A 27644-nucleotide genomic window follows, 5' to 3' on the forward strand; every position below is an offset into this window, starting at 1 on the left:
GAGAGAGAGAGAGAGAGAGAGAGAGAGAGAGAGAGAGAGAGAGAGAGGGAGAGGCAAGACATTGATTTTGACCTTGTGATAATAATGCTTCTGTCACTTTGTGATTCTCCATGCTACTTGCCACTCACCCCAATGCTCTATGACAAGTCACAGTGACACCTTTTATAGTTGGGGTGGGGGAAGGTCCCAGCTTCTTATAGAATTCCTACCCAAGAGAAGTCTAACCACTAAGACTAAGTGTCTAAGTGGATCCCAAGTCTAAGTGGATTCCTACCTAAGAGAAGTCTAAGGGACACACCTCCCAGCTTTTCAGTCCCAGCCTCCTGCTGGCATTTTGGGTTAGGGGTTGTCTCTGCTCAACTGTACTTATCACAGGGAAGTAGAAAGGGGTCTCTGTGGAGATGGTTAACATGAGACTTGCCCTCATGCTACAAACTGTCCTGGTACAAATGGCACCCCAAGCAGGAAGTCACCCCTAAGTCTCCCCTGTCTCTTCTCAGGATCTGCATTTCACTCAGTTCCAAAGGCTAGCCAGGTTCTAGCAAAATACTGGTCTGTGGCCTGGGCTGAAGTGAAAGGTTCTGTTGAGCTTCCAGCCTTCTGCCTGCCAGACTCTTGGATGTTTCAAACTCACTGAGAGACAAGTGTAAACTCTTTAATGTAAAGTATCCCTATCTTACAGAGACATTCCTTTAAAACAAAAAGATAACCTTCCACGAACAGGAAACACTTTTGCAGAGTCTACTGGGCCTTTCAGCTGCCAGCTTGTGACCTTTGACCCAGCACGTGAACTCCAGGTCCTTAGTACGAAGTCAGGAGCCCGTCAACACTGGTGGCCACCATCAACATCCATAGTCACCACCCCGCCATCAACAGCAGGCTCACCCTGCCTCACTTCAATCACTCCCAAGGAGGGCTCAACCTGCCTGAAGACAAAGAAGGAAATCAGATGTGGTAGTTCACACCTGAATCCTAATACTTGGAAAACTGAGGCAGGGGGATCACCATGAGTTAGAGGTTGCCTTGAACTATATAGTTCAAGGTTTGTCTGGGCTCCATAGGAAGACCTTACCCACGAAACAATTAAGACAACACAAAATGAAGGGCGTGTGGAATGTTGATGGCTTAGGAGTTTGCTTGTTTTTCCTCAGCAAAGGAATTGGATTCTTTGGATACAAGAAGCAGGCCACATCATTTCCCTGCTTAAAACCTCCTCACTGTCTTTACGCTCACTCTGTCCAGACTCTGGTCTTGAACTCCAAACTCCTGCAGAAGCTGGCCCTGCCTGACTTTCCATCTGGCTTAGCCATCTAACATGCTCTGTACCGACCTGTCAGACTTAAGCAACAATGGATGTGTAACTCGGCTAGTTTTCTGGCTCAAGAGACCTTCTGGAGGAAGACGGCAATGACGTCAGGTCACCCATATCAAACACATCCTTCAGGCCCAGACATTACATTCTAAGCCTTTCTCTCCATGGATTTTGCTGTTTTTGAAAGGATGAAAGGGACTCCTCTTTGACTCCTCTCTCTAGTCTCATGGTACATGAGGAAATTGATTCCAGAGAGTTGAAACTATGCTTCTAGTATGTAGCCTAGGAGCCCCTTCTGTAAGAGTTGAAACTATGTTTCTAGCATGTAGCCTAGCATGTAGCTTCTGTAGGAAGCTACCCTCACCATCAAGCCCCATTTCTCCCATGGAGTCGTCACCATGTCCTAAGCTTTCTTCCCCACTCCTCTCCTGTGCTATCCCCTGGGCCCACTGCCACGTGCCAGGACCTCGCTAATGGGAAGGAAGGAAGGAAGGAAGGAAGAAAGGAAGGAAGAAAGGAAGGAAGGAAGGAAGGAAGGAAGGAAGGAAGGAAGGAAGGAAACCAATTCTCAGTCAGATTGGTAAGAATAATCCATCGCTTCCTGGAAGCCCCTGGGATTCTTGCTCTCCAGCCTGCCTTGTGTGCTTTGTCTAGCTTTTTGATGATGAACTACCAGCCATGGCTGGAGCTCCTCTAGCCTTTCACACTGGAGAGTGTGACAACCTCAATGCCAACATTATTCCTCCCAGCGCTCTTGAGGTTGACCGGCCCAAGACTACTGGTACCCAAGACCATGTGGTATGTGCTGAGAGTGAAAACCCCAGAGCCAAACTCCAGGGTCACAACACACTTAGGTCACTGGGTGCCAGTGACTCTGTTTCTTCATCCTCACAGTGGGCTGATAATAGAATCTATTTCAGGGGATGGGGGCAGGGGGAGTCATGCATTTAATGTTTCTCTTGATGACTTCATTTAAACGAATTGGCCAATGGGGAGGTTCTTCCATAAGCTTACTGGAGTCTCTCCTTTTTCCTTCTGGAGCAAGGTCCATGTCTTTGTAGTACTGACTGAAATGTCCTCCTCTGTGATGACCTTGAAGGAAGGGAGCCTTTGAGGCAGCCACGCTGAGCGCCCTCCCCCTGAGCCCTGCCTCTTCTTCTCCCTCCTCAGAAGCTGTCTCCTTTCATTCTGCCCTCTTTCATCCTCTCTTTAGATGCTTCTTGGCGGGAGATAAAATATTAGTTGATTGGAAAACACATTGCACTAACATTTACAGGGTGTAACCAAATTTACTTTTAATTTGATGAGGAGCTGAACTCCACAGGCAGCACTGGCTGATTTGAATTTCTACTACCAGCTATAAAGGGTGAAACAGCTGGGCCTGAGACTCGGGACTCATGGGGAGAGTTGTACTGTATGTCAGAGTATGTAAACCAGCAGTCAGAGTATAGGTGTAGATGCTCACACACACGATCACAACCCACAATCACACCCCACAGTCCATGAACACGCTACACAGACATGCGCACAGGTCAAGACTGCCACGCACACACACACACACACACACACACACACACACACACACAGCCTACATAGAATGCACAGACATACAGTGTGCATGCAGAGCGAACAGAATTCATACACATGGATCCACTGTGGACCCATGTGAATGCTGTTTGCTATCATGCTCATACACACAGGCACACAAATGCATTCCTGTGCACACAGCCATGCAAACATGCATCGTGTTACATGCACTGTGCACACCATGTGCATAGAAGTTGGCATGGCATAAAAACATATAGACATTTATAAATGAGCTGCACACTACAGTTATACAAGCTACATACAAATATATACATGGTATACATATATGTTACACATATGATGAGCACTTCAGACATAAAACACATGTACTGTACTGTACATCCTAAGCATACAAAGCACACATGCACGCATCCACATATCCTATGCAGTCTACCCATGCATACTCCAACCCTTACTTTCAAATTGGGCATAAAGCCCTCTCCTTCCCTTTCTCTGTTTCTTCCTTCCTCCCTCTCAGCCACTGACCCTTCCCTCCCTTTCCTTATTTATTATGTGGCTAACAGTCCAGCTGAGGAGAGGCCAGGCCTCTGCTTCCTCAAACTGCACAGTGTGCTCCAGGGGTGCCTCTGGGTACTCACTGTTTTTTGTGCCTCTTCTCTTCCCGTCTTTTGCTTTTAGGGCTACAGGAACTAAATGAGAAACAGCCAGTTAACTGGAAGATGAAAACAAACTAAAGCATTGAGCACAGTTCAAGATTAAAGTTGTTCAAATGCCAGCATCTTTACAAAGTGAGTTAGGCCAGGGTTCCTGGCTCACACCCCTGTGCTGAGAACAGGGCACCCGAGGAGGACAAGTTCACTCCGGTAAGCAAATCACAGAGGTGGTCATGAAGGTCACAGCAGTGGCACCTGCCACACTGAGGCCTTAGTACGCATCAGGCTCTGTGCTAAACACTCTGTGTGAACAATCTTCCTCTACTGTTCCCACTACCTATAGGCAGAGGCATGGCTTGTAAGAACCCGTAGAATTTAAACGGCTGATGGGCTGAGACACTTTGGCAGATCACACAGCTGAGCTGAGGTGTGAACCAGACCATGATCTCCTGCGACTGCTGGTCAATCGGGTTATGAGGGAATAGAATGCCATGGAGGTAGACAAAGACAGATAGGGTTTGGTAGATTATGAAACACCCCGCCCACAAACACTTGAGTACCAGAGACCCTGTGTGTGGACAGAATGAGGCAAGCCAGGCTCCCAGTGTAGACCAGCAGAAGACTGAGAAAGTGAGCCAGCTAGCTCAAGCCAGACTGGCTTCACATGTTCACCAGACCCCATTGCTGCCTACTGAGGTTCTGGAAGGTTCTGGAAGGTTCTGGAAGGGGGTGTGTACATTAATTTCTTCTAGTGGTACCTCACCAGACTTGAGTCCTGCCTCTGCTACTCATGTGACATCAGACAAGCTACTCAGCCATTTGCCTCAACTACGGAAGGAAGAAGCCATAGCTTAGGCTGGGTGGCTGACTGGGTAGTGCTCACTGGCAAGCAGGGACATTGTTAATGACCATTCATTAATGAATACATGGGGGGGGGGGTTGCCATCTCCAAACTCCTCTGGATGTTACTATTGTTATGAAAGAAGTCACCATTGCCTGTCTTTACATCCCCTCTCTGACAGATTTGGCTTTGAATTTTGGCTGTGGTCCTGGCCTCTTTTGTCTTAGTCTCAGTTTCTCCATCTGTCAAATGGGAGCCATAGGCATGCCCACTGCAATGTAAGGAAGTTACGATGGACAATGGGGTTTGTGTTTCCTAAGGGCCTTGACTTCCAATGTCTGGGTGGAGCTTGGTCCAAGAGCAATACAGAACCCCATGGAAGTTCAGAGCTGACTATAAATGTTCTGGAAAATCAACATGGGCTCTCACTGCTAAAGGAACTAAGGCCTATCAAGTCTGATGGGCATGTGGTGCTGGAAGCTGAGAGCCCACCCGGTAGCTACCCAGAGCTCACAGGAGCAGAAGGCTGACCACGCAACCAGAAGCAGCAAGAGTCTTACCTGTGTCTCCTTTTCTTGGAGAAAGACCTGATTCAAAGGAAAGAGAGGGGGAGGAAAGACAAAAGGGAAGGGAGGGAGGGAGGGAGGGAGGGAGGAGTTAGCGGGAGGAGTGGCGGGAAGAGAGAATAAACACAGGTGAGTATCTCTTCTGGGATGATGCCTTAGTGCAATGGGATCTGTGGGACTCAGGAGTCCTCCCCAAACCTACTCCCCATCAGAGTTTGAAGAATATGAAGCACCCCCCCCACCGGGAAATGCTGCCTTACATCCTGAGCTTCCAGTCAATGATCATAAAAAATTGCCAGCTAGCTTCTCCAGGATGAACTTGGACCAGGAGGGCATGGGAAAGTGTGCAGTGCTCCCCAGTCCTCCCATCCCTCTCCTCAATTGTAGATTTCCCCTCTTCTGCATTCTAGTCTTTCTCCTCTTGCTCTTCTCCCTCTCCCTCCTCCTGCTCCTCCCCTTCTCCCTTATCCTCTTGCTCATCTCCCTCCTCCTTGTGCTCCTCCTCTCCCTCCTCCTGTTCTTCCTCCTTTCCCTCCTCCTGCTCCTCCTCTCTCCCTCCCTCTCTCCAACCTCTTCCTCCTCCTCTCTGTCTTCCCTCTGCTCCTCCCCTTCTTCTTCTCCTCCTGCTCCTTCTCCTCCTCCTCCTCCTCCTCCTCCTCCTCCTCCTCCTCCTCCTCCCCCTGTTCTTCCACATAAAAAACCCCTGCTGTGCATCAGGCTCTGTACTAAATGCTCAGCATATACAATCTCATTCTGTCCATCCTATGGCACACTATGTAGGGCAGTGAGGTCCAAAACTCATTGTCAGATCATCTCTGTGTTTCTCCCTCTCCCAGGCTGCCCTTCTACCGCCCTCCCTACAGCAGTTTGCAGCAGGTTCTGAGTCCAGTGGCTCATCCTTAGTGGGTTGCAGACCGCTTTACCCAATAGTGACCATTGACCCAGTGGCTGGGGAACAATTTGAGAGTGACAGCTGGGTTTTGCTCATTGTTTGTTTCTGGGGCTCAGAATCTTGAGTGTAAATAGAGGTCAAAGTGAAGTGTTTATAAAGGTTTTGGGTCTTGAACTCTGATATTAAGGGAAGGAAAGGCTCAACATGTCTCCTAAGCTTGCTACTACCATTCAAAATCCAACTGCCATTAACCAAGCATCTCATGAACACAGACTCGAAGAAGATGGGCTGGGGGGAGGTGCCCAGGAAGGGGCTTTAGGGTAGGCCAGAGTATTCATTCTCATTCCTCCCCACCCTCCTCTCTCTTCAGAGTCTCACTAAATTGACCAGGCTGGCCTTGAACTTGTGACCTTCTTGTCCCAGCCTCATAAGTGGCTGGATTACAGGCCTTGAGTGAGAAATCACCTGGCTTTCAGGATCCAGGTGTGGGAAAATCCCCGACACTGGCACCAGCTGCTCAGCACAGGCAGGTGACAAGCGTCTGTCTATACTCAAGGGCATGCCCTTGCCTTAGCATCAGGCTCTGTGGTGGGAATGACTTATGATTCTAAATTAACCACATGTCACCAATCACCCAGGATCTCAGTTTAGCTAGAGACTGTGGATGGGTGGTAGATGTAGCCAGTGAGACCAAACCAAACTTGAGAACATTCTAGCAACACAGGGTGAGATGAGGCCAAACCCCTGGACTGAGAAAACTCTTATTTGGTGCCATTTTGAAGATGAGGAAAACCAAAATGACCTCTGATAAGTGCACACAATTAAACCTTAGAGGGGCATCGGAAGAGGTGGACAAACTAGAATAAACCACAAGCGGTTCTTTCCCTAAAACCCACAGTCAACTGCAAAGGCTCAGGCCGTGTGTAGAGTAGGGCAGGCTGACCTGCAGACACAAGGTTCCTCGGAGCTGCAAGAAGCTCCATGAACATGACTTTCCTTGCAGAAGAAAGGTAACATGGAAGTTTTGTATTGCAAAGTTTCTTAATTATAACATGTTGGCTGGGCCCATTGGTTTTACTGGGTCCCAGTCTTCTTCTCCTTTGTAAACATATAAGGGCATTTGACTCCATGTGTGTGTGTGTGTGTGTGTATGTGTGTGTGTATGTTTGTGTGTATGTGTATATGTGTTTGTGCACTCAAGTGTGTTTAAATATGTGTGTGCATGCACATGTGTGTATCTGTCTGTCTCTGTATGTATGAGCACACATTGTGTGTGTGCATGAGTTCGTGAATGTGTGTGTGTGTGTGTGTGTTAAACACCAGGACTGAGTCCAAATCCCATGACTTCCCCTGTTCCCTACCCAAGATGGGGATCCCTGGATGTCCTGTTCTTCAACATGATCCCACATGTAGGACACAACTGGACTTTGAAATAATGACCAAGACATTATCGTCTGCTTTTGACTTGGCCTGTGATGTGGCAGAAATAGGACAGAATGCACCACCCACCCCCAAGGACCAGGAAAAAGGAGGAACTTCCTGGGCTCTCTTCTAGGCCTGGCTGGTCCCCAAACCCTCCTGAGTTCTTCTGACCAGCTCTGCTTTCTGGTCCTAGTTAGCTTTAATGATTCTCTGTTCCTCACAACTCACACCGAAGACAGAGATAAAACACAGATAGACTGAGCACGCTGCAGAGATGACCTGAGGTTCTTCCGGTGACCTTTGTGCCCCTGACCCCTGCCACGCCTGGGACATCCCTGTCTGCAGGGAAGAAGGACAGACAGTACCTGTGTCGCTTATGTTTCTTGGAGCTTTTCTTCTTCTTCTTCTTGACTGGTGATGGGCTGTAGGACGGGGACCTGTGGGAAGGGAGACAGGCTGCCATGGGTCCCTTCTCCATGTGGACATAATATCTTGGCTTTTGGGGGGACCCAAAACAGCCCAGGATGGTCTGAGACTTGAAGAGAGTTCTCTTTGTTCCCGAGGTTTGTTCATTATAACAGCAGCGGCCCATGGCTATCCTCTTAGTTAAAGCTAAAAGACTTTCTTGATCTCATTTGTGGCTTTCCTCAAAAACTCCACCTCTTCCGTATTCTGCGGTCTGTTCTCTGCTATCTCCTTGGTAAGCCTGCGTCCCTGAAGTCATAGCTCTGGGGCCACGGTGCTGACTCAGCCTGATCTACAGGCTCAGATCCCTGGCTTGTCTCCAACAGGCTTGCAAGAGGCTGAAACTCAGGGTCTGCGCGAACCTCTCTAAGAGGGCAGACAGTTGGGAGAGGTGCCCACCCCCCCCCCCCCCCCCCCCCCCCCCCCCCCCCCCTTGTGAGAGTGCAGCCCTAACTTTCCACAGCACCCGCCTTTCCCATAGAAGATTCCAAGAAGTTTGTATTTTTGCATAAAACACCTCAAATCTCCAAGAGCTAAATTTATTTCCTTAAAAAAATACTACAAATAAATACAATAAAACCGGGCGGGCTTAACAAAAAAATATCAGCGAATTGGTTGAGCAACTCAACACCTAGGAAAGTGCATCTGGGAGAATAATTAAGGAGCTCTACGTTCTGCACACTTCTAAAGTCGGGAAACTCGATTCACCCCGAGTCCATCCCCCTACCTTAATAGCTGGGACACCGGGTGTTACCACACTACCCCTGATCCTTATCTGGGCCCATCCTTAAGCAGGCGGCCTATAAACATCTATAATGCTGGAGCGGTCCAGCATTGCTCTCTGCTGCCCCCTGCAGACGTCTATAAACACTGCCCGGGAGATTTGGTGGGATCCCTGCTCCCCTGCAGCCGGAATTCTACACAAGGTTTTACTGGAAGTCCACAAGGGAATCCGGAAATATTTTTTAAAATAAAAACGCATTCAAAGAATTGTGTCTAGCAAGACATTTGCGAGGCCTAAAAGAGCTGGTAGTTATATGGAATGCTAACCCTGGGTCGAGAGGATCCTAGGAATCAAGTCCAAGGCGGATTTTGTCATTCCATCCTAGGAGCCTTTATCTTCTCATCTCTGAAATGGGCATAATGTTTCCCTTGCAGAGAGAGGCCAGGAGCGAAAGGAAGGTCGTACCAACGTGCTTGGCACAAACCCCTGCATTCCATACGTTTTAGGCATTGCAGTTCAACATCCGCGGTAACAACCACTTCTTATTAATAACCGCTTCTTATTAACTGGTCGTACACGATTTCTAAACACCGTGTCAGCTGCCTCCATATTTCCCTCCGCCTCTTTTGTGATACAGGGTTTCACTTTGTAGCTCAGGCTGACCTAGAATGCACCATGTAACTCGGGCTGGCTTCAAACTTACAGCAATCTTCCTGCCTCAGACTCTCAAGCGCTACAGACATGAGCTCGCCGTACCCAGAGACGTTTCTCTTCTAATTCTCACAAATCCCAAGAAGTTGGCATGATTACTATCATTTTAAGAAGAGGGTGGGGGAAGGAAGCCACAGAAAGGTGAAGTCTAAGGTCACACAGGCAGCTAAGAGGCGAAGAAGGGATTTGAACCCAAGGTGGCGTCACAGTTGGACTTTTTACTCCTCTCCTGTCTCTTCTCCTGTCTGAGTCTTTGAGGTCTTATCTCTCTAGGACGCTTACCTCCTCCTCTTTTTCCTGGTCGATTTCTTCTTTTTCTTTTTCCCCCTGGAGGAAGGTGGTGGCGTCGGGTCTCTGTCTTGAGAGGCACTGTGGGAAAGGAAAAGCCAAGCCAATGAGAGAGTCCGTTGACTCCTGGCCTGTCATGGCCAGAGAAAGGGAAAGGACCCAGCTCCTTGGAGAGTCAAGGACCCATGGTAAATATCTAACTGTGACCTCATGGTTGATATGGTCACACCTCAGATTAAAAGTCTCAAAGACTTAATGCACGCCTAATGAGACAGACACTGTAGTTACCCAAACACCAATTGATTATTTAAAACAAGGTTTATAGAGGTTAACTGCACCTTAATAGATTTATTATTGAATTTGCAAATGGCTCACCTCGGTAAATAAATCACTTTAAAAATAATGAGTCGGCAGTCCAGCCCACTCCCTTCCCAGTCTGCCTCGTCTACGCTTCCCGCTGTAAATTTCAGGAGGCAGACACTGTGTTAAGTAGACGCCGATTATTAAAAGTGTATTTGCCCGGGTCTAATGTAACAAGATACATATCTTACATCGCTTCTCGGAATCTCAAAAACCTCCGCTCTTCAGGAATAATTATTTCCCATTCAATTAAATTCAAACGCACAGGCTGCAGTTAAATGAAGTCAAGTTATCTCCTTTTATAATTGGGGCAGGCTCCCGGGATTAAAAAAAAAAGAACACTATCCTATAGCAAAGCGAGATGGTTGTGGATTAAAACTGCCTGAGAACGGAAATGTGGGCGTTCAGTTCACCTTTACTGGAACAGCTAATATTATTCTTACCCTTATTCTTTAGTAGCAACACACCCAGCATTGGTGTGTTTATATATCTTGATATAAAGTATTTAGAAGACAGTGAGGGAAAGCCGGGCAGTGGTGGCGCACGCCTTTAATCCCAGCACTTGGGAGGCAGAGGCAGGTGGATTTCTGAGTTCGAGAGTTCGAGGCTAGCCTGGTCTACAGAGTGAGTTCCAGGACAGCCAGGGCTACACAGAGAAACCCTGTCTCAAAAAAAAAAAAAAAAAGACAGTGAGTTTGAAGGTCAGAGAGCAACTTTAGGTTTGGTGCCTTAGGCGTCACCATTGTTTTTTGTTTGTTTGTTTGTTTGTTTGCTTGTTTTCATTAACTTTTTTCCCCTTTCTTTTCTTTTTTTCTTTTTGAGACAGGGTCTCATTTTGTAGACCTGGCTGTCCTCAAACTTGCTATATAAACCAGGCTGGCCTTGACTACGCAGAGCTCTGCATGCCTCTGCCTGCAAAGTCCTAGTGACACAGTCCTAGTGTTCTTTATCCGGTTCGTTTTCTCTGCCAATTAAATAGCTGAAAGGCAGGACGAACCTCACGCACAACAGGTGACGGTGGAGAAATCTCCAATCTGCAGGCAGCAGCAGACAGAATCAGCAGTTGAGGATAAGCATTTATTTGGGGTGAGGGCGAACACAGAGAAAGATGCTCCACAAAGCCGTCACCACTGTGCTTTTGAGACAGGATCTTTCAGTGGCCTGAAGCTCACCAAGTAGGTGAGGTTGGCTGACTAATGACAGAGACCCCTTGTCCCCTGGCATCACATGTGGGCTACCGTACCTCATTCTTTGGTTTTTTTAAACCCAGCCCCTGGGATTGAACTTTGAACTTACAAGGCAGGACACTTTGTTGACAAAGCCCTTTCTCTGTGACACCAGCAGATTCTTGTCATTTTATTTCACAGGTGAGGATAATAGGGTCCAGAGAGTCGAACTCACTCACCGGTGGCCACACAGGCAGGAATCACTTAAGTTGGGATTTAAACCTGTGTGCTTCCTGCTCTGAGAGCGGCCTCAAAAAAAAAAAAAAAAACAAAAAACAAAAAACAAAAAACAAAACAAAAAAAAAAAACAAAAAAAACCAAACCAAAAATAAAAAACAAAAACAAAATACAAATAAAACAAAAACAAATCAAAAAACCCAGCTGCCTGTTAGAGCTTTTGTACAGACAGTCAGATGGCAAAGGCCCACTCATTAGACATCATAAAACTCTGTCATATTTAATTCCATTTGAAGAATCTGGATCATCAGAGTTAGCAAGAGGGAAGGTAAAAGACTGGAATATATGTTAAGGCCTCTGGCTCACCCATAAATGCACACACACACACACACACACACACACGCGCACACACTAAAGAGAACCGCTTCCAGGAGTTAAAAATAAACATCCTAAGAATCAAATCCCTGGCTACTGAATCACACCTCCATCTATAAAGCATGAAACACAAGAGACTATCCAGTGAATGAACTGGCTGCTTTTACAGGCACGGTGGTGGGCCACTTCCAAAGAGTACTCGACTTACAGCAGGAACCTGAGCATTTGCCACATGACCAAGGGGTGGGTGAAGGATCCTTGCCGAGTGCTATGCTGGGCTGTCTTGTCTCATGAGAGCACGCCCCAAGGCAGCAGCTGCTGGGAATTTGGGGGTGGCGTGGGGAGTTTAAAAGTGTGTCAAAATGAGGGAAGATTCCATTGTTAATTCCAAGAGCTCTGACCTCTAGAATCCTAAAGTCTAAGAGGCAAGGGATCTGAGAACTAGTGTCCTATTATTTAGATAATATTATTTAAATATTATTAAATATATTTAAATATTAATATATAATATTAATTAATATCAATGCTAATAAAAATAATTACTAATATAATTATTAATATGATTTTATAATAATCAATGTAATTAATATAATATTAGTTAATATTAATTAATATTATAGATTAATATATTATTAATATAATATAATAATTACTATATTATTAATTAATATTAATGTAATATTTAAATATATTTAAATATTATTTAAATAATAGGACACTACTGAGAAGACCTGAGGGCTGTGAGGTGATTATAATTAACCAGTCACTCCATCCTGTCCCAAAGCCTTCACACACAAGAATCTACATTTCCCTATCTCTTCCCCATTCTCTCATTCTATGAAACGGATCACGGACTAGGAGCGAAGCACAAGCTGGTGGTTAGCGTTATGCGCAGGGAATGGCTGGGTACACAATGCCTGCACACGCTGGAGTTCCCGGTATGATAGTCAAGCACAGTGGTCAGTGCTGCAGCTGCTACAGGAGTAGACAGTTCAAGTGGCTAAGTGTGTAGTGGTCGAATCCAGACTGTATAGGGGCCAGGAGACAAGAGCACCCCGGCTAGGTGCACACACTGTGTGGAGGAGGCAGAGGATGGATCTGCAGAGGTTCAACATGGATGAAGAGAAGAACTCAGTTATGGGGCTGGAGAGATGGCTCAGCGGTTCAGAGCACTGACTGCTCTTCCAGAGGTCCTGAGTTCAATTCCCAGCAACCACATGGTGGCTCACAACCATCTTTAATGGGATCCGATGCCTTCTTCTGGTGTGTCTGAAGACAGCTACAGTGTCACATACATAAAAGAAATAAATAATTCTTTTTAAAAAAACCCTCAGCTGGGCGGTGGTGGTGCCTGCCTTTAATCCCAGCAATTGGGAGGCAGAGGCAGGCGGATTTCTGAGTTCGAGGCCAGCCTGGTCTACAGAGTGAGTTGTGAGTTCCAGGACAGCCAGGGCTACACAGAGAAACCCTGTCTCAAAAAAAACAAAAAATAAAAAAACTCAGTTATGTGTATAGTTTAAAAATATGCAGTGGCTGAGGAGGTAATGATTGTGGCTCCTGGTAATGGTGGCTGAATCTGCAGAGGTCAAAGGTAAGAAGAATAGCATAAGAGGTGATTGTTCTAGAAACACATGGACCTGGATGTACGTTTTGGTTCCCTCTCTAGCTCAGAGATTTAAAACAAACAAACAAACTTGGATTGTCCTCATCTCAGAGGCAGAGATTAAACCAGGTACCCGGGTCATAAGTTTGTTGCCGTGTGCTTCAGCCTGGCACTGGGTACGTTGACAGGTAAGAGAATTTTGTGACAGCCACATGTCACGAAACATCGCACCGATCGATGAGATGATTGGCCCGTTAGACAATAATGGAGCTGAAAAACTCCTATCGAGGGCGTCACTCATGGGTGTGTGGTGGTACCGGAGGGGGCAAGCCACTTCAAGCCAGTGTTTTCAGTCAGGTAAGACACAGTGCATACAGTTATCTGCGGATCCTATCTGAGCCTAAAGCTTGGTCATGCTAACAAAGGGCCGGGGTATGTAGCCACTGTATTTTTATTATCAGAGTATGGAAGAGTATTTGTTTTAGGCAGGAGCCTTTTTACCTCGGTGTCTGCCTTCATACTTTGATGTCATCGTTGGTTCTTGTGCTCCATTTGACCTAGGCTGTTTTATTTGACATTGCCCTTGGAGCTGTCGACCACAGGGAGAACTGTGCAGATGTGACGCACAGCTGAGGTACAGACTGTACTACCTCTTCTGAGTTTCTGTAAGTCCCCTCTCAGGTGTTCGGACGACAAGATCTTCTGAGGACAGACTCTTCCGAACGAGTTTCCGTCGTTAAGTATGATCAGTGTGACTTCTCTTATCGCCAATATGATGGTTATTAATTACCATCATTAGTGTGGCCTTTAACTCCTCAGAGAATCGGTCCCAGACAGAGGACAGGAGGCCCAGACTCATTGTACGGCTCAGTTGATAACATGGTGTCATCTATTTTGAGGACCTCCTGTGTCCTACACCCACTGTTGTGGTTTGCATCTGAAATGTCTGAACCCTGCTTCCCTTGTGTGGCTGTTTTGGAGGCACTGTGTGAGCTTTAAGAGTTGGGGCTTGCATGAGGAAAGTAGGTCAGTAGGTCATTGGAGGTGGGCCTTTGAAGGTGACACCTGTCCTGCTTTTGGTCACACTCTTTCTGCACTCTGTCCTGGTCATCAGCTCATACCATAACCATGACTGAAGGTGCAATTCCTTTAGGCCTTACCCACCCTGGTCGTTAGAAATACCCCTGAAACCAGGAGCCAATGTAAACCTGTCTTCCAATTTCACACACCCTGTATCTATCAGGTACTCCGTTAGCGGTGCAAAGCAAACCACCACAGGGCCCGACCTGTTCCAATCCTTGCCTCAGCCTTCAGAAGGAGATGTCTATATTTCCATTCACAGCTGTTTAACTAAGGCGTGGACGAGAGCTCAAAAACGCACCATCCACATTTAAAAAAAGAAAATCAAGCTTCCCGATGTGTGCTTGCAGTCAAGACACTGGATGCAATGAAGGGGTATGGGGGCTTGCTGGGCAATCAGCCTAACCTAACTAGCGAGTGCTGGGTGCCTGTGGGACACCCTGTTTCGGAAAGCAAGCAATGTCTGAGGAATAACACCTGAGGCTGATCTCTGGTTTCCACACACCCATTCACTACCCCAACGTGTACTCACACACACACACATACACACACACCCCTGCATACATGCTTGCACTCTCACACTCCTACATGTACACACTCATATGCACACATGCATGAACACATAGTCGTGCATGCCTGGATAGGCACATGCAATCACATACACAAAAACACGCACACTCATACACACACAGGTATGAATATATAGTCGTACATGTGTACACAGATACATGCACATGCATGTACACACATACACACAAACACATGTATGAATGCATTATTCCTGCCCCCACATGCACACGTGCACACATACACACACACATGCACGCATGCATGTATGCACACTCTCACACTCCCACATGTACACACTCATGCATACATGATCACACAAGCATGCATGTGTGCATGCATGCGCACCCACGTACTTTCATAGTTGCACGTGCACACACTCATACACATACATGCATGCACAGTTGTGCATGCATGCACACATGTACACACACCCACATACTCTCACAGTTGCATGTGCACACACTCATACACACACATGCATGAACACACACTCATGCACACACACACACACACACATGCACATGAATGCCCACACACATACAATGGTGTTATGAGCATATTTGTATGAGACAATCATGGACCAGGCTCTAGGTATGTAAGGTAGAAAACTGCAAACCAGGGGGTAGAGAGTGTTGGGCCCTTCATCATCAACTCTAGACTTGGCTTAGTTAAGGAAAAAAGACTGGAGTTTATTTGTTTAGCTAGTGTTTATTATTTATCATGCCTGTATGGGCACACACACATGTGTCATTCGTTTAGTTAGTGTTTATTACTTATCATGTCTGTGTATGGGCACACACACATGTGTCCTGGTGCACGTGGAAGGCAACCTGAGGGAGTTGGTTCTTTCCTTTTACCACATAGGACCTGGGGATCTACTCCAGGTCGTCAGGCTTGGCAGCAAACATCCTTATCTCCGGGGCTATCTTGCTGGCTCCAGCTAGCTTTCAAGATAACCAGGTTTAATTACTGGCTGTCATATGTTGGTCACCCTGTCCCCTTTAGGAGCCTCAGTAAAACACCACTTGTGGGTGCCTACCACAGTACCTGTCATCTATCGGGGACCAAAGAGACAGTGACTGCACAGCTGACTTAAGGAATGAGTACAATGGTCTGAAACTCAGTACACAAAAGTGAAATTATGATTTCAGAGTCCGAGACTCCTAGAACCTCTGTGTCGGGAGGAAACCGTATCATTAAATGTCAGAGTCTTGTCTGCCCAATGACCCAGGTGGAGGTAAATCTAGAATATCAAACTGACTGATGCCCAGGAGATAGGTAAAGTATACTTGTGTGTGTGTGTGTGTGTGTGTGTGTGTGTGTGTGTGAGGGTGTTCCCGGGATGAATGACATATAGAGCAGCCAATAAGGAGGGAAGACCTGCCATTACTGTGATGATCTGATATTTGGCAGGCTTTCAAAGGAACAAAGGTAGAAAAATAAAGAGGTCCAACTAGGGAAGGAGTGAAGATATTCCCTCCCACTCCATCTCCTTCTCCCCTCCCCTCCTCTTTACCCCTCCCCTCCTTCCCTCCCCCCTTCATTTCCCCCTTCTCCTTCTCTCCCTTCCCCCATCCTCCCCTCCCCTTCTCCTCCTCTTCCCCTTCCCCTTCCCCATTTCCCTGTCCTCCTATCCTCCCCTCCCCCTCTTCCCCTCTCCTTCATCTCTTTTTTCTCCACCCTTCCATCTCCCTCTCCTTCTAACTCCCCTTCCCCCTCCATCTCCTCTCCCCCTTCCATCTCTTCTTCTCCTCCCCCTCTCCTCTATCTCCTCCTCCCCTTTGCCCTCCCTTTCTCGTTCCTTCCCACTTCAACACACACCATCACAAAAACAACAAAACTGAGTTACCGCGGAGCAAAAATTCTGAAGCCGAGAGCTAAGAATAACCTTCCTCCTCATTTTCTTCCCATAAGGTTTGTCACACGCCTAGCTTGTCCCCTGTTTTCATAAATACACTGTCAGTAGAACTCCAGTACATCCATTCAATGCCAGGATCTAGAGTTGTGACAACAGCCATTGGGTTCGCAAACCTAAAACTGTGACTCTCTGGCCCACTACAGAACATGCTAGCACATGTTCACACTCTCAGAGAGAAACTTAGGAAAGAGGAGGGGTCAGAGAGGGCACACTTGACTGTCACACACACCGCTCTGACTTCACTGCCACACACTCAGCTCTGACTTCATCATTGGTTTGAGGGGGGTGCAGCATCTCACCTGTGTGCTCTGGCAGGACCCAGCTCCCTGCAGGCCTTCTCTCTTCCCCAACTGTTGGTACCAAGGGCCTCAGTGGCCAGACGTGGGCCCAGCTTTTCCGAAGGTCCATCCTGATCTGGGAGCAAGAGACTGCTCTGGGGCTCTGTCCTGCAGGGGAAGAAATAAGGAGGTAAACCTGTTAGGGCATTTGGAATCATCTCATTAGATACTCAGACCTATGATTTTCTAGCCCCTGGCCTGACTGAGATCATTAGATTATCACTGACTTTTTTTATCTCCTCTGAGTGGAGTGTGATAGTGAGGGATGGGGAGGAGGTGAATTTCTAGTCCAGGGCAGCCAGGGTCTGTGTGTCATCTCCACGGTTCTTCCTGCCTTGGTGACTTGAAGGGTACAAACTCTGATTGTTGAAGCCACTTGGAGGGAGGGAGACATCGGAACTATAACAATTTTATAAGAAAGAGGGAAGCAGCACTAAGCGGCTCAGGTCTCAGAGTTGGTTACTGCTATGTACATACTGTCCTACCTTAAATACGGACGTCTTGGAAACCAGAAGTCACGTTCTCAATGAAGCATAGGAGGAATAGATTAACCCCCTCTGCCCCTCCTTTGCTAAAATTCTATGTCTCTGTATTATCTTCCCCCTCTTATCTGTAGAGTTTTTTTTTAATTAACCAGTACCCATCCAAGCTCCAAAAATATTAAATGGGAAAATTCCTTAAGCAGATTACAAGAATAAACATATAGTTCTCTTAGTAGTACGATTAAAACTTGTGCGGTCCTACTACCCCCTGCTTGGGACATGACACATCCTTTAATCCAGCCTATCCATGCTGCATATGCTACCTAATTGTTAGTCACATAGTAGGGATCTTTAGCAGATTAACTGAATTGGTACTAGAGCACTGTCTTAGTTAGGGTTTACTGCTGTGAACAGACACCATGACCAAGGCAAGTCTTATAAAGGACAGCATTTAATTGGGGCTGGTTTACAGGTTCAGAGGTTCAGTCCATTATCATCAAGGCAGGAGCATGGCAGCATCCAGGCAGGCATGGTGCAGGAGGAGCTGAGAGTTCTACATCTTCATCTGAAGGCTGCTAGCGGAAGACTGACTTCCAGGCAGCTGGGATGAGGGTCTTAAAGCCCATGTCCACAGTGACACTCCTATTCCCACAAGGCCACAGCTACTCCCACAAGGCCACACCCACTCCCACAAGACCACACCCACTCCAAGAAAGTCACACCCACTCCCACAAGGCCACACCCACTCCAACAAAGCCACACCCACTCCAACAGGGCCACATCCACTCTAACAGGGCCATACCTCCTAACAATGCTACTCCCTAGGCTGAGCATATACAAACCATAACAAGCGCTGTGCCCAAGTCACCCCTCTGTACTCACTAAGCCCTCAGGTACAGAAGAACGAATGATATCGGGCATTTGACTACGCCAAAGGGAAAACATAGATGTTCATTTTATGAGATGATAGAAGCTCTGTACGGTATTTTAAGAGAGAGAGAGATCACATTTGTAGTATGTTATTTCTCCATTTCCTTAATTATTATTATTAACCTCACACTATACCTAATTTATAAATAAAACCTAGGTTTATCTGTAAAGGAAAAAAAAACCGTAGTATCATAGATGTGCAGTGCTTGCCACTATCCTGGGCTCCAGGAATCCACTGCGGTCTTTGATGTTATTCATATTTGGATATGCAGGGAAGACTGGATGCGTGCGTGGGTGTGAATGCTACACTCTTCACTCAGCATCTGCAGTGCGGCTGGCCACTGGACGCCTGAGTTCCAGGTCCCTCGGCACTGAAACAGAGAACTCCGCCGGCCCCGGGAGAAGGTGTGGCATGAGAAAGACGATAACTTATGCCAACCAAAAGATCTAGAAACTCTCATTCTATATTGCCTTTGCCTTCTTGTAAATCAGCCAATCTGGTGTCGCTCACGGGGGTGGGGCTACCTACGTGGAATAGCAGTTCCTACGATGGCTTAAGGTTCCTTCCTCCTGCCAAACAACAACACCCGGGAGTCCCTAATATGCTTGATTTGAGTCCTAGTCACTCAAGTCTTTGAGGATTCTGTTACTCAAGGTCCTGGATGCAAACTAAGAGGATCCAGGAGCTTGAGGGTCCTCAGTGTACCTGAGCTCAACCTGGTTCCTGACTCCCGGTCAAGCATCAGTCAAAGTCATCGGCTCTTCTGCAACCAGGCTCCTGCATCTCCTGCATCCCCCGCAGCTCCCGCAGCTCCTTTAGCTCCTGCACCTCCAGCATCAACGCTGGTTTTATAACCAAAGAATGAACGGATCTGATAAGTTCCCCGATCCATAGGGTTTTCAGGGAGTGAGCCAAGCCCAGTCCACAGAGAAGCAAGAGAAGAATAACACATCCATCTCTGCCAGCCATTTATTAGTGTATCTTCAAAGCAGAGCGGCAAGTCGCTGCCAGCCAAGGAGGAATGGAGATTCTAATCAAGGCTGCCTCCCGCCTGGTCCAGGGCAACCTGCGTTCCCTGAGTCCAACTTCAGTGCCAGTTCTCAGTGTGGGGGTGCAGTGACCCAGTCAGGGATGCTACTATGACCATGAGGTTTATATCCAGATGCCATAGGTGATCATTGTCATTGTTACGTAAGTATGTGTGATGATTTGTATATGCTCAGCCCAGGGAGTGGCATTATTAGAAGGTGTGGCCTTGTTGGAGTGGGCGTGGTCTTGTTGGAGTAGGTGTGGCCCTGTTGGAGGGTGTGTCGCTGTGGGCGTGGCCTTTAAGACCCTCATCCTAGATGCCTGAAAGCCAGTATTCTGTTAGCAGCTTTCAGATGAAGATGTAGAACTCTCAGCTCCTCCTGCACCATGCCTGCCTGGATTCTGCCATGTTCCTGCCTTGATGATAATGGACTGAACCTCTGAACCTGTAAGCCAGCCCCAATTAAATGTTGTCCTTATAAGAGTTGTCTTGGTCATGGTGTCTATTCATAGCAGTAAAACCCTAACTGAGACAGTGTGGTAAACGTGGCTTATTGAACGTGACCAGTTAGGATGAGGACGGAGTAGCCTAGAGGACTGGGAAGGTGCGAGGTTGGCTATTACTTCCAAGTTAGAAAAGACTCCTTTGATGAGCCACAGAGGGAGAGGGAACTCACAGGGCTAACATTCAGAATGAGGTGGCTTAAAATGCATCCACAGGTCTATTGACCCTATTGCCAGCCATATTCCCTTCTCTGGAAACGGCGAATGGAGCCAGCAACTTGCTTGCTACAAGTAAGCAAAACACTCGATCATGTATGACTCTCAGACTATATCAGTAGGCAGCATTTTGCCTTGCTCTTCTTGAGCGATTGTTAGGAACCATCGTCTGCCATGTTGTAAGAACACTCAGCCCCACGGAGAGGCCTGCTGCCAGTAGCCAGCACTGACATCCAGGCATGCAAGCAAGCACGTGGACGTGAGCCCTCTGGAACAGAGCAAGCTCTTGGCAGAGGACACAATCCTTGTGGCATCCGATGATGACCTCCTGAGATATGCTGAGCCAGGACCCTGCAGCCACATCCTCAACTCACCAAAACTAAAACGCAACTGTTTACTGCTCCGCCCCGCCCAGCCCCGCTCAGCCCCGCCCCACCCCATCCGGCCTCGCCCCTCCCCAGCAAGATTTAGAAGTGGGTCCCCCCCCCCATCATAATGCATCCCTTCTGTACGGGTATCTGCAGAAAGGGGGTTGTGTGTGCCAGGCAGAAGGATTCAAGTCGAAAGACCTCGGCACCTGCAGGAATGGCAAGAGGTAAGATCAGAGACGAGCCCTAAGCGGTGAAATTTCTGTAGCTGTGCCCTGGGAGATGTGCAAGCCTAGCTTGATCTTTTTCTCCAATAGTGCTAGCTCCAGCTTTCTGGACTGGGGTACCCCACTGGGAAATCTGCGGTAAAACAAACAGGACTGTAATAAATACTACAGAAATTGCTGAGGGGAGGCACAGGCTCCTTCATGGTAGAACATTCAACTCCAGGCATCCTAGCATTTTGTGCCTCAGCTCCCCACAGGCTCCTGATCTCTGTCTCTGGCCTACGGATCCACGTATACATGTGGGTGCACACGGAAGCCAAAGGTCAACCTCAGATACCATTCTGAGACAGAGTCCGTCTATGAGACTTAGGGCTTGCAGAGGTCTAGGCTTGCTTCTCCGTGAGTTTGAGGTATCTTGCTGTCTCCACCCTTCCAGACCTATGATTTCAAGTGCGCCACCACATCCAGCTCCCTTCATGGGCACAAGAGATCGAACTCGGTTGTGTGGCAAGCACCGAGCACCTGAGCCGTCTCCTAGTCTCCTAGCTCTGTTCAGCTTTCTTTCTTTTTTTTTTTTTTTTTAGGTTTTTCAAAAGAGTGTTTCTCTGTGTATCCCTGGCTGTCCTGGAACTCACTCTGTAGACCAGGCTGGCCTCGAACTCAGAAATCCACCTGCCTCTGCCTCCCAAGTGCTGGGATTAAAGGCATGCGCCACCACCGCCCGGCACTGTTCAGCTTTCTTAAAACTCGGAGAGAGAGTGTGTGAGCTTAGAGTCGTCCCATGTTTCCCAAGCTTGGCACAATATCAAAGGTTCCCCATGAGGTTTCCGAAAAAGACCCTAGGACCCTCTGTAGATGCAATGAATGGGAATCTCTAGGGGGTCGACCCAGGGATCTACACGCTATAGAAACATCCTAGATAAGACAGCCATTTGTCAGACCACGCACACAATCCAAAGATGCCGCAGGATCTGGCCTCAGTCCCATCTCCTGCTTCTCTCCCTGTCTTTCCATTGTTCGAGCCATATGGCCTTCTTGCTGTTTCTCAAATAGGTCAAAAGCTTTGCCTGCCCCAGGCCCTTGGCACTTGCTGTTCTGTGCACCTGGCACGAAGCTCCTGCAGCAGCTCGCCTGGCCACCTCCTCATCCTCTCTCAAGGGTCACCTTTGCAGAGAGCTGTCCCTGACTTCTGCGTCTCGTCCCCTCTTCACTCCCCTCTTCATCGGTGGTAGGGACCACCGGGCTCGCCGCTTTCCTCAGTGATAATCTTATACGTCCTTTAACTGATAATCTTCTGGGTGAGCACATGAGTTCTTGAGATAGGAACTGGTCCTCTGATGGTGGCTTCATCAGAAAGTCTGATGGTGCATCCGTTTGCTGCTGAAGGGATGAGGGATGAACAGAGGGAATTCGGGTGACTGGTCCTATGTGCAGACTATAGATCAGACTTGAACCTGTTTTACAAATCAAGGTGAGGGGACTTGATGGGACTTGACTTCGAGCACCACCGCCCTTCAAGGGAACCAGACTTCAGCTGCAAGCTCCCACCATGCCTCTCTGTTTCCGGTCTTGCATCTTTTCAGGGCCTTAAGGGAAAAAAAATTCCGCCTCATTTCTGCTGAAGCATGCCCACATCTGCTTTGTCTTTACCACAGAGTTACTCAATGTTGTAATGTCTTTCTTTTTCCTTCTTAAAAAAAAATTACTTAAAAGAAACCAAGATCTTCAGGGGACAGCTGAGACAGAGAGTCAAGGGCCCGCCACACTCCACTTCACTGAAGAGAAGGGTAGTGCTCAGTTCCTTCAGGCTTCTCCTCCTTTCTGCATCCCTGCTAATCAGAGGCCCTGGCACTGCTGCTGCCTGTAGTCATGGCAACGAACAGCCGATTCTTAGCCTCTGATAAGAGTCAGGGCTGAACTTTCTAAAAAACTCTCTAAGAGGCCTGGGTCTCTAGCTGCTTGTTCCATTCTTGGTCAAAGCATCCACAGACGGAGTAGAGTTTCCGGCCGCTCCCAACAACAACAAAAACAAAATGAGGAATTTGGTCTGGAGCCAGAGGCTAATCCTCATGACCCTAGCCCTAGGCAGAGTTAACAGGATTTTAGAAACAGATAAACAAGTCTTGATCATGAGCCAAGCCACCTCTGTGGAGAGTGGGGGAAAAAAACAACAACAACAGGGTCTCAAGACACACGGGGGAGTTGCTCAAAACTACATCATCATCCACATCAGAGCCAAACCTGATGCTGGGGCCTTTCGTCCTCTTGGCCAGTGCTTTCTCTGCAAGCCCTTGGTCATAACAGCGGTTTGCATCTATTAAGTACCTACTGAATGCCAGACACTGGGATGGACGGTTCTTTCTCACCCTTCAGCACATCGTAGTTCTAAAGAAACACACCAGCAGGTGCAGCTAGTTCCACTGAGTGTTGAGAAACTGAGGGACAGAGACGGAAATGAATACCCAGCCAGCATGGCAGAGGAAGGGAGGGAGGGAGTCAGAGAGAGAGAGAGAGAGAGAGAGAGAGAGAGAGAGAGAGAGAGAGAGAGAGTGAAAAGAAGGAGGAGGAGGAAGAAGAGGAGGAGGAAGAAGAAGAAGAAGTAGGGAGGGAGAGAGAGAGAGAACAAGAGAGAGAGGAGTACTCTGAGACTCTGAGACATTTTAAAACTACAAGGAAGTGCTGAGCAGAAGCATAGAGCATGCTGGATAATTCCTCTAGTGTCTGCAGGACAGGAACATCACAGAGCTTGGCATGCATCTTATGCCTCACAAGGAGAAGCAGCCCTTGGCTGTTGGCTCTGAGATACTCCTGAGTCTGACTCCTCCCTATTTCCCCCATAGCTGTGCCTGCGAGTACAGCGTTTCTAACTTTGGCCTCTCAGTGGATGCTGAAAACCCTGTACAGTGTGCAGAATGGTGAACTTCCCTCTATGTTCCACTGCTGAGGACCCAGACCTGGCGAGGAAAAGGGACCTGCTTCCCAGGCAGTGTCCAGCCTTCCCCCACAGACCCTTCCCATGATAGTTCTGCCTCCAGGCTGTGAATAACCCTGTCCCTGTACTGGCACAGGCCTGGAATCTTCTATCTTCCATTCTCCCAAGAAAGAACAGACCATCAGACTCCTGAGGCTCCTGGAAGTCCCAGAATTCATCCTGGGACCTGACCCAGTCCACCAATAAGATGGATGTGGCTAATTTGTGCCTCGGCTCCTGGGACTCCGGCCTGGAGTCTTGGAACTCCAGGTCTTTTTCAAGGTTAATCTAGTTAATTAAGCCCGCTTGGAGGTAATCTACAGGAACCTTGACCCTTCGAGCTTTCTTATCGTGGCTGGAAGAAAGCAACAAAGCCTGAGAGAAGATTGGGGATTCTGTGGTGGCGAGCGTTTCTTTGGATGCAGGCACAGTCAAGCGCATTTTAGTAAAGACTGAATGGAAAGCAAGAAAAGTTTCCTAAGATGATGTTCCCTCTGCCTTCCGTTTATTGCCCGATAGATGTTCACCAAACATCAGCTTGACGGTGCATCTCACAAGAATACAGAAGTCCAGACCACAGCACAGTCCCTCAGGGAGGCTTCATCACGGAAACAGAGGGAATCCCTAAACTAGGAAATAAAAGCCAGAAGACTAACGTGTAAGGGGCTGAGGTGCCTGCCACACACCAGCACCCAAACCAGCCTAGAAAATGTGGGCAGGAGACTGAAGTGAGATCCCTGAAGAGTGAACAGAAACTGGTCAGGGAAGCAGAGGAGGAAGGGCATCATAGGAGCAGAGAAACTTCTCTACACAGACACAGGACACAGTGTGTTAGAATAGACAGATGGGGGAGGGGGGAGGATGGGTGGCAAGCACTGGGAAAGAGGAAGAATAATCTCTCAGAGCCACGTGCACAGTTGTTTCTTGGGCTTTGATGTGCCTGTGGGCCACTAGGAGATCCTGTCCTGGCGAATGCTGATTCAGTGGGGCTGTGGTGGTTCCATCCTAACTCATCCCCGGCGCCGCTGTTCCGAGAACACACTTGGGATAGTCAGCTTGTAGAATCTACATTTGGAGTCGAAGCAACCCTTTCCACAGGAGTCGCCTAAGATAGCAGAGATCTCAGATATTTACATTAGGATTCAAAACAGTAGCAGAATTACCATAATGAAATAGCAACAAAATAATTTTATAGTTGGGGAGGGGGGAGTCACCACAGCATGAAGGAACTGTGTTAAAGGTCGCAGCGTGATGAAGGTTGAGAGCTATTGAGACAGGCAGAGTCTTTCACTCTGCTTTCCTGAGACAGTGGGGGTGAGAGAGAGAGAGAGAGAGAGAGAGAGAGAGAGAGAGAGAGACAGAGAGAGACAGAGAGAGAGACAGAGACAGACAGAGAGAGACAGAGAGAGGCAGAGAGACAGAGACACAGAGACAGAGACTCACAGATCACGTGCAGGCTATTAAACCAAAAGAATTAAACATGGAAACGTCGGCTCAGAGTTTCTGGTCCAGCTCAGCCAAGCAGGTCAGTCTCTCACCTGGGCCTGGGTTTTGAACCCTCATTATAGAGCACACCTGTGTGCTGGCCCTCATCCCCCAACCCCAATCAACCCCCAGTCCACCCAGTCATGCCTCTTTCCACAGGCTGGCCTGTCGGCTGCTGATCTGCAGTGAGGGACCAAACTGCCGAGCAGGGGATTAGAACTGATGGCTGGGCCTGCCGAGAAGGAACAGCATCCCACTTGAATGTGTCCTGAAATAGGTGACACTGTGAAAGCGTTAGCTCAGGAGTCCCACTGACCTAGGTTCAAGCTCCAACCCTGCCACTGTCTGTGGCCATGGGCAAGAGTGTCATCTCTCACTCCGGCCTGGGACCTTTGCATAGACCCAGATAGAGTGGCTGTTGATTATATAACACACGGCATCCCTGGAGAGATCACGCAAGATGGGTCCCTTTAAGACAGGGTTTCTCACCGGTCTTAATACCACGATCCTTTAATATAGCTCCTCATACTGTGGCGATCCCCACCCATAAAATTATTTTGACTGCTACTCCAATAATTTTGCCGCTGTTATGAAGCGTAATGCAAATATCTGTGTTTTCCGATGGCCTTAGGTGACCCCGTGAAGGGTTGTTCATGACTGTAGGTTAAGACCCACTGCTCTAGGGGATCATTACGGCTGCTGCTGGGAGGAGGGATGAAATGAGCAGAGATAGCTCTCCTCGTGAGACCATTTCAGCCTCAGAGGGAACCTGGGTCCAGCGTGGTGGGGCGAGAAAAATTCCTGATAGGGGCTACCAACAACCATCTGACTCTTCTGCATCCGGGACACAGTTATTGAGCACCTAATGTATACGATCTATGTTGTCAGTACCGGGAAGGCAACCGGGCACAATGACAAAGACGCCCCTACTGTGTGTAATTTTTATTCATTCTATCGAGGTGGGCAGAAGAGTGCGGAGAACAGATATAACCACGCGATAAACACGAAGACCATCAGATGGTGATGAGAGACGCAGAGAGAGGAAGCGGAACATAACGCAGGAGGCAGAGTGCTCCCAGGAGGGATGTGAAGTGCTCCTGGGAGAACATTGCAGTTTCAAATGAGCTAATCGGAGGTGACATTCCAGCAAAGGCTTGAAGGTGGTCAGAGAGTGAGCCCGGAGCATGCCTGGGAGAATGTAACAGACAGAGGGCACAGCCAGTGCAAAGGTCCTGAGAGATAGGAGCACACCAGAGCTGAGGACCAGCAGTGAGCTGGAGCTGACTGAGCGAATGGTGAATAGGAGGCGTGGTTTCAGACAGTGAGGGGTCGGCCCATAAGGGTCTGCAGAGCCCTTGCAAGGAGCTGAGTTCAATGGACTCTGAGTAGAGGAGTCATGATCTGACTCAGATATTAAACATTCTCCTTTGGGACTTATTCAGTGGAGATCTCAAGGGAGCTTGGAATCTACAGTGAGACAGAGGGCGAACGGTGGGCGGAGCTAGACAGGGAGAACTGTGGGCGGAGCTAGACAGAGGGAGAACGGTGGGCGGAGCTGGTGCTTTTGCTGCCACCCTGCTTGGCAGGGCAGGGATTCTCAGACAGCCAAGGCAGAATCAACCAGCTCTGCACATGGATTGGGCATAGGGCATGAAAGAGAGGCCAAAGGTCACCTCAAAGTGTGTGACCTGGGCTGTCTTTCACGGAGCCGGGAGGGTAGAGACGTGTGTGTGTGTGTGTGTGTGTGTGTGTGTGTGTGTGTGAAGGGTCCTCTGGAGCTCAGTCCTAGAGATAACGCTTTTTTATTAGGATCTATGAATGACGCGCCACACCAGGTTTCATTGTGGCGTTTTTATAGATGCACATAATATATATTAATTATGTTCGCTGCCATCGCTGTCTCTCAACCTCCTGCCCCTCCGGCTGATCCTTTCCTCAACTAGCCACTCCGGTGCTCGCATATATTTTTATTAACTTCCTTTGGCGACCCAACGAGTCTCATTACTGTTACATAGAGAAGTGTGGGCCTCCTGCCAGTCACTATACCACCGAAGAAAAAATTTTCTCCCTTCCCTGGCTGCTGCTAACTGCTTATGGATCCTCAGGGAGGGGTGGGCCTTGTGAGCCAGTCCCTAAATGTTATTTTGAGATGCTAGTTAGATACCCACACAGGACTGGTCACCGGGCAGCAGGATATAGGAGCCTGGATGTCAGGCAACTCATAGGAACTGAGAAATTTATCTGACAGATGTTGCATTTGGTACAGTAAAAGTAAGGGTCTGGATCATTTGGAGTTGAGGTGGAGCATCTGGCTAGACTTTGGCGGGGACTGGATAGGGAGGCAGCTCTGAGGTCATCCCAG

The 27644-nt window shown here is 48.0% G+C and overlaps 1 protein-coding gene across 1 annotated transcript in view; it reads right to left on the bottom strand.

Moving 5' to 3' along the window:
• Positions 1-27644, bottom strand: part of Srrm4 (serine/arginine repetitive matrix 4) — a 156642-nt gene that overhangs the window by 26241 nt on the left and 102757 nt on the right. The window contains exons 2-6 of the mRNA XM_028765530.1: positions 17031-17177; positions 9417-9503; positions 7600-7671; positions 4915-4941; positions 3499-3549 (exon numbers count right to left, since the gene is read on the bottom strand). Coding sequence (XP_028621363.1) covers positions 3499-3549; positions 4915-4941; positions 7600-7671; positions 9417-9503; positions 17031-17177 — 384 coding nt within the window. The remainder of the gene's footprint in view (positions 1-3498; positions 3550-4914; positions 4942-7599; positions 7672-9416; positions 9504-17030; positions 17178-27644) is intronic.

Source organism: Grammomys surdaster, unplaced genomic scaffold (assembly GCF_004785775.1).
Source record: "Grammomys surdaster isolate TR1022 unplaced genomic scaffold, NIH_TR_1.0 164, whole genome shotgun sequence".
NCBI lineage: Eukaryota > Metazoa > Chordata > Mammalia > Rodentia > Muridae > Grammomys > Grammomys surdaster.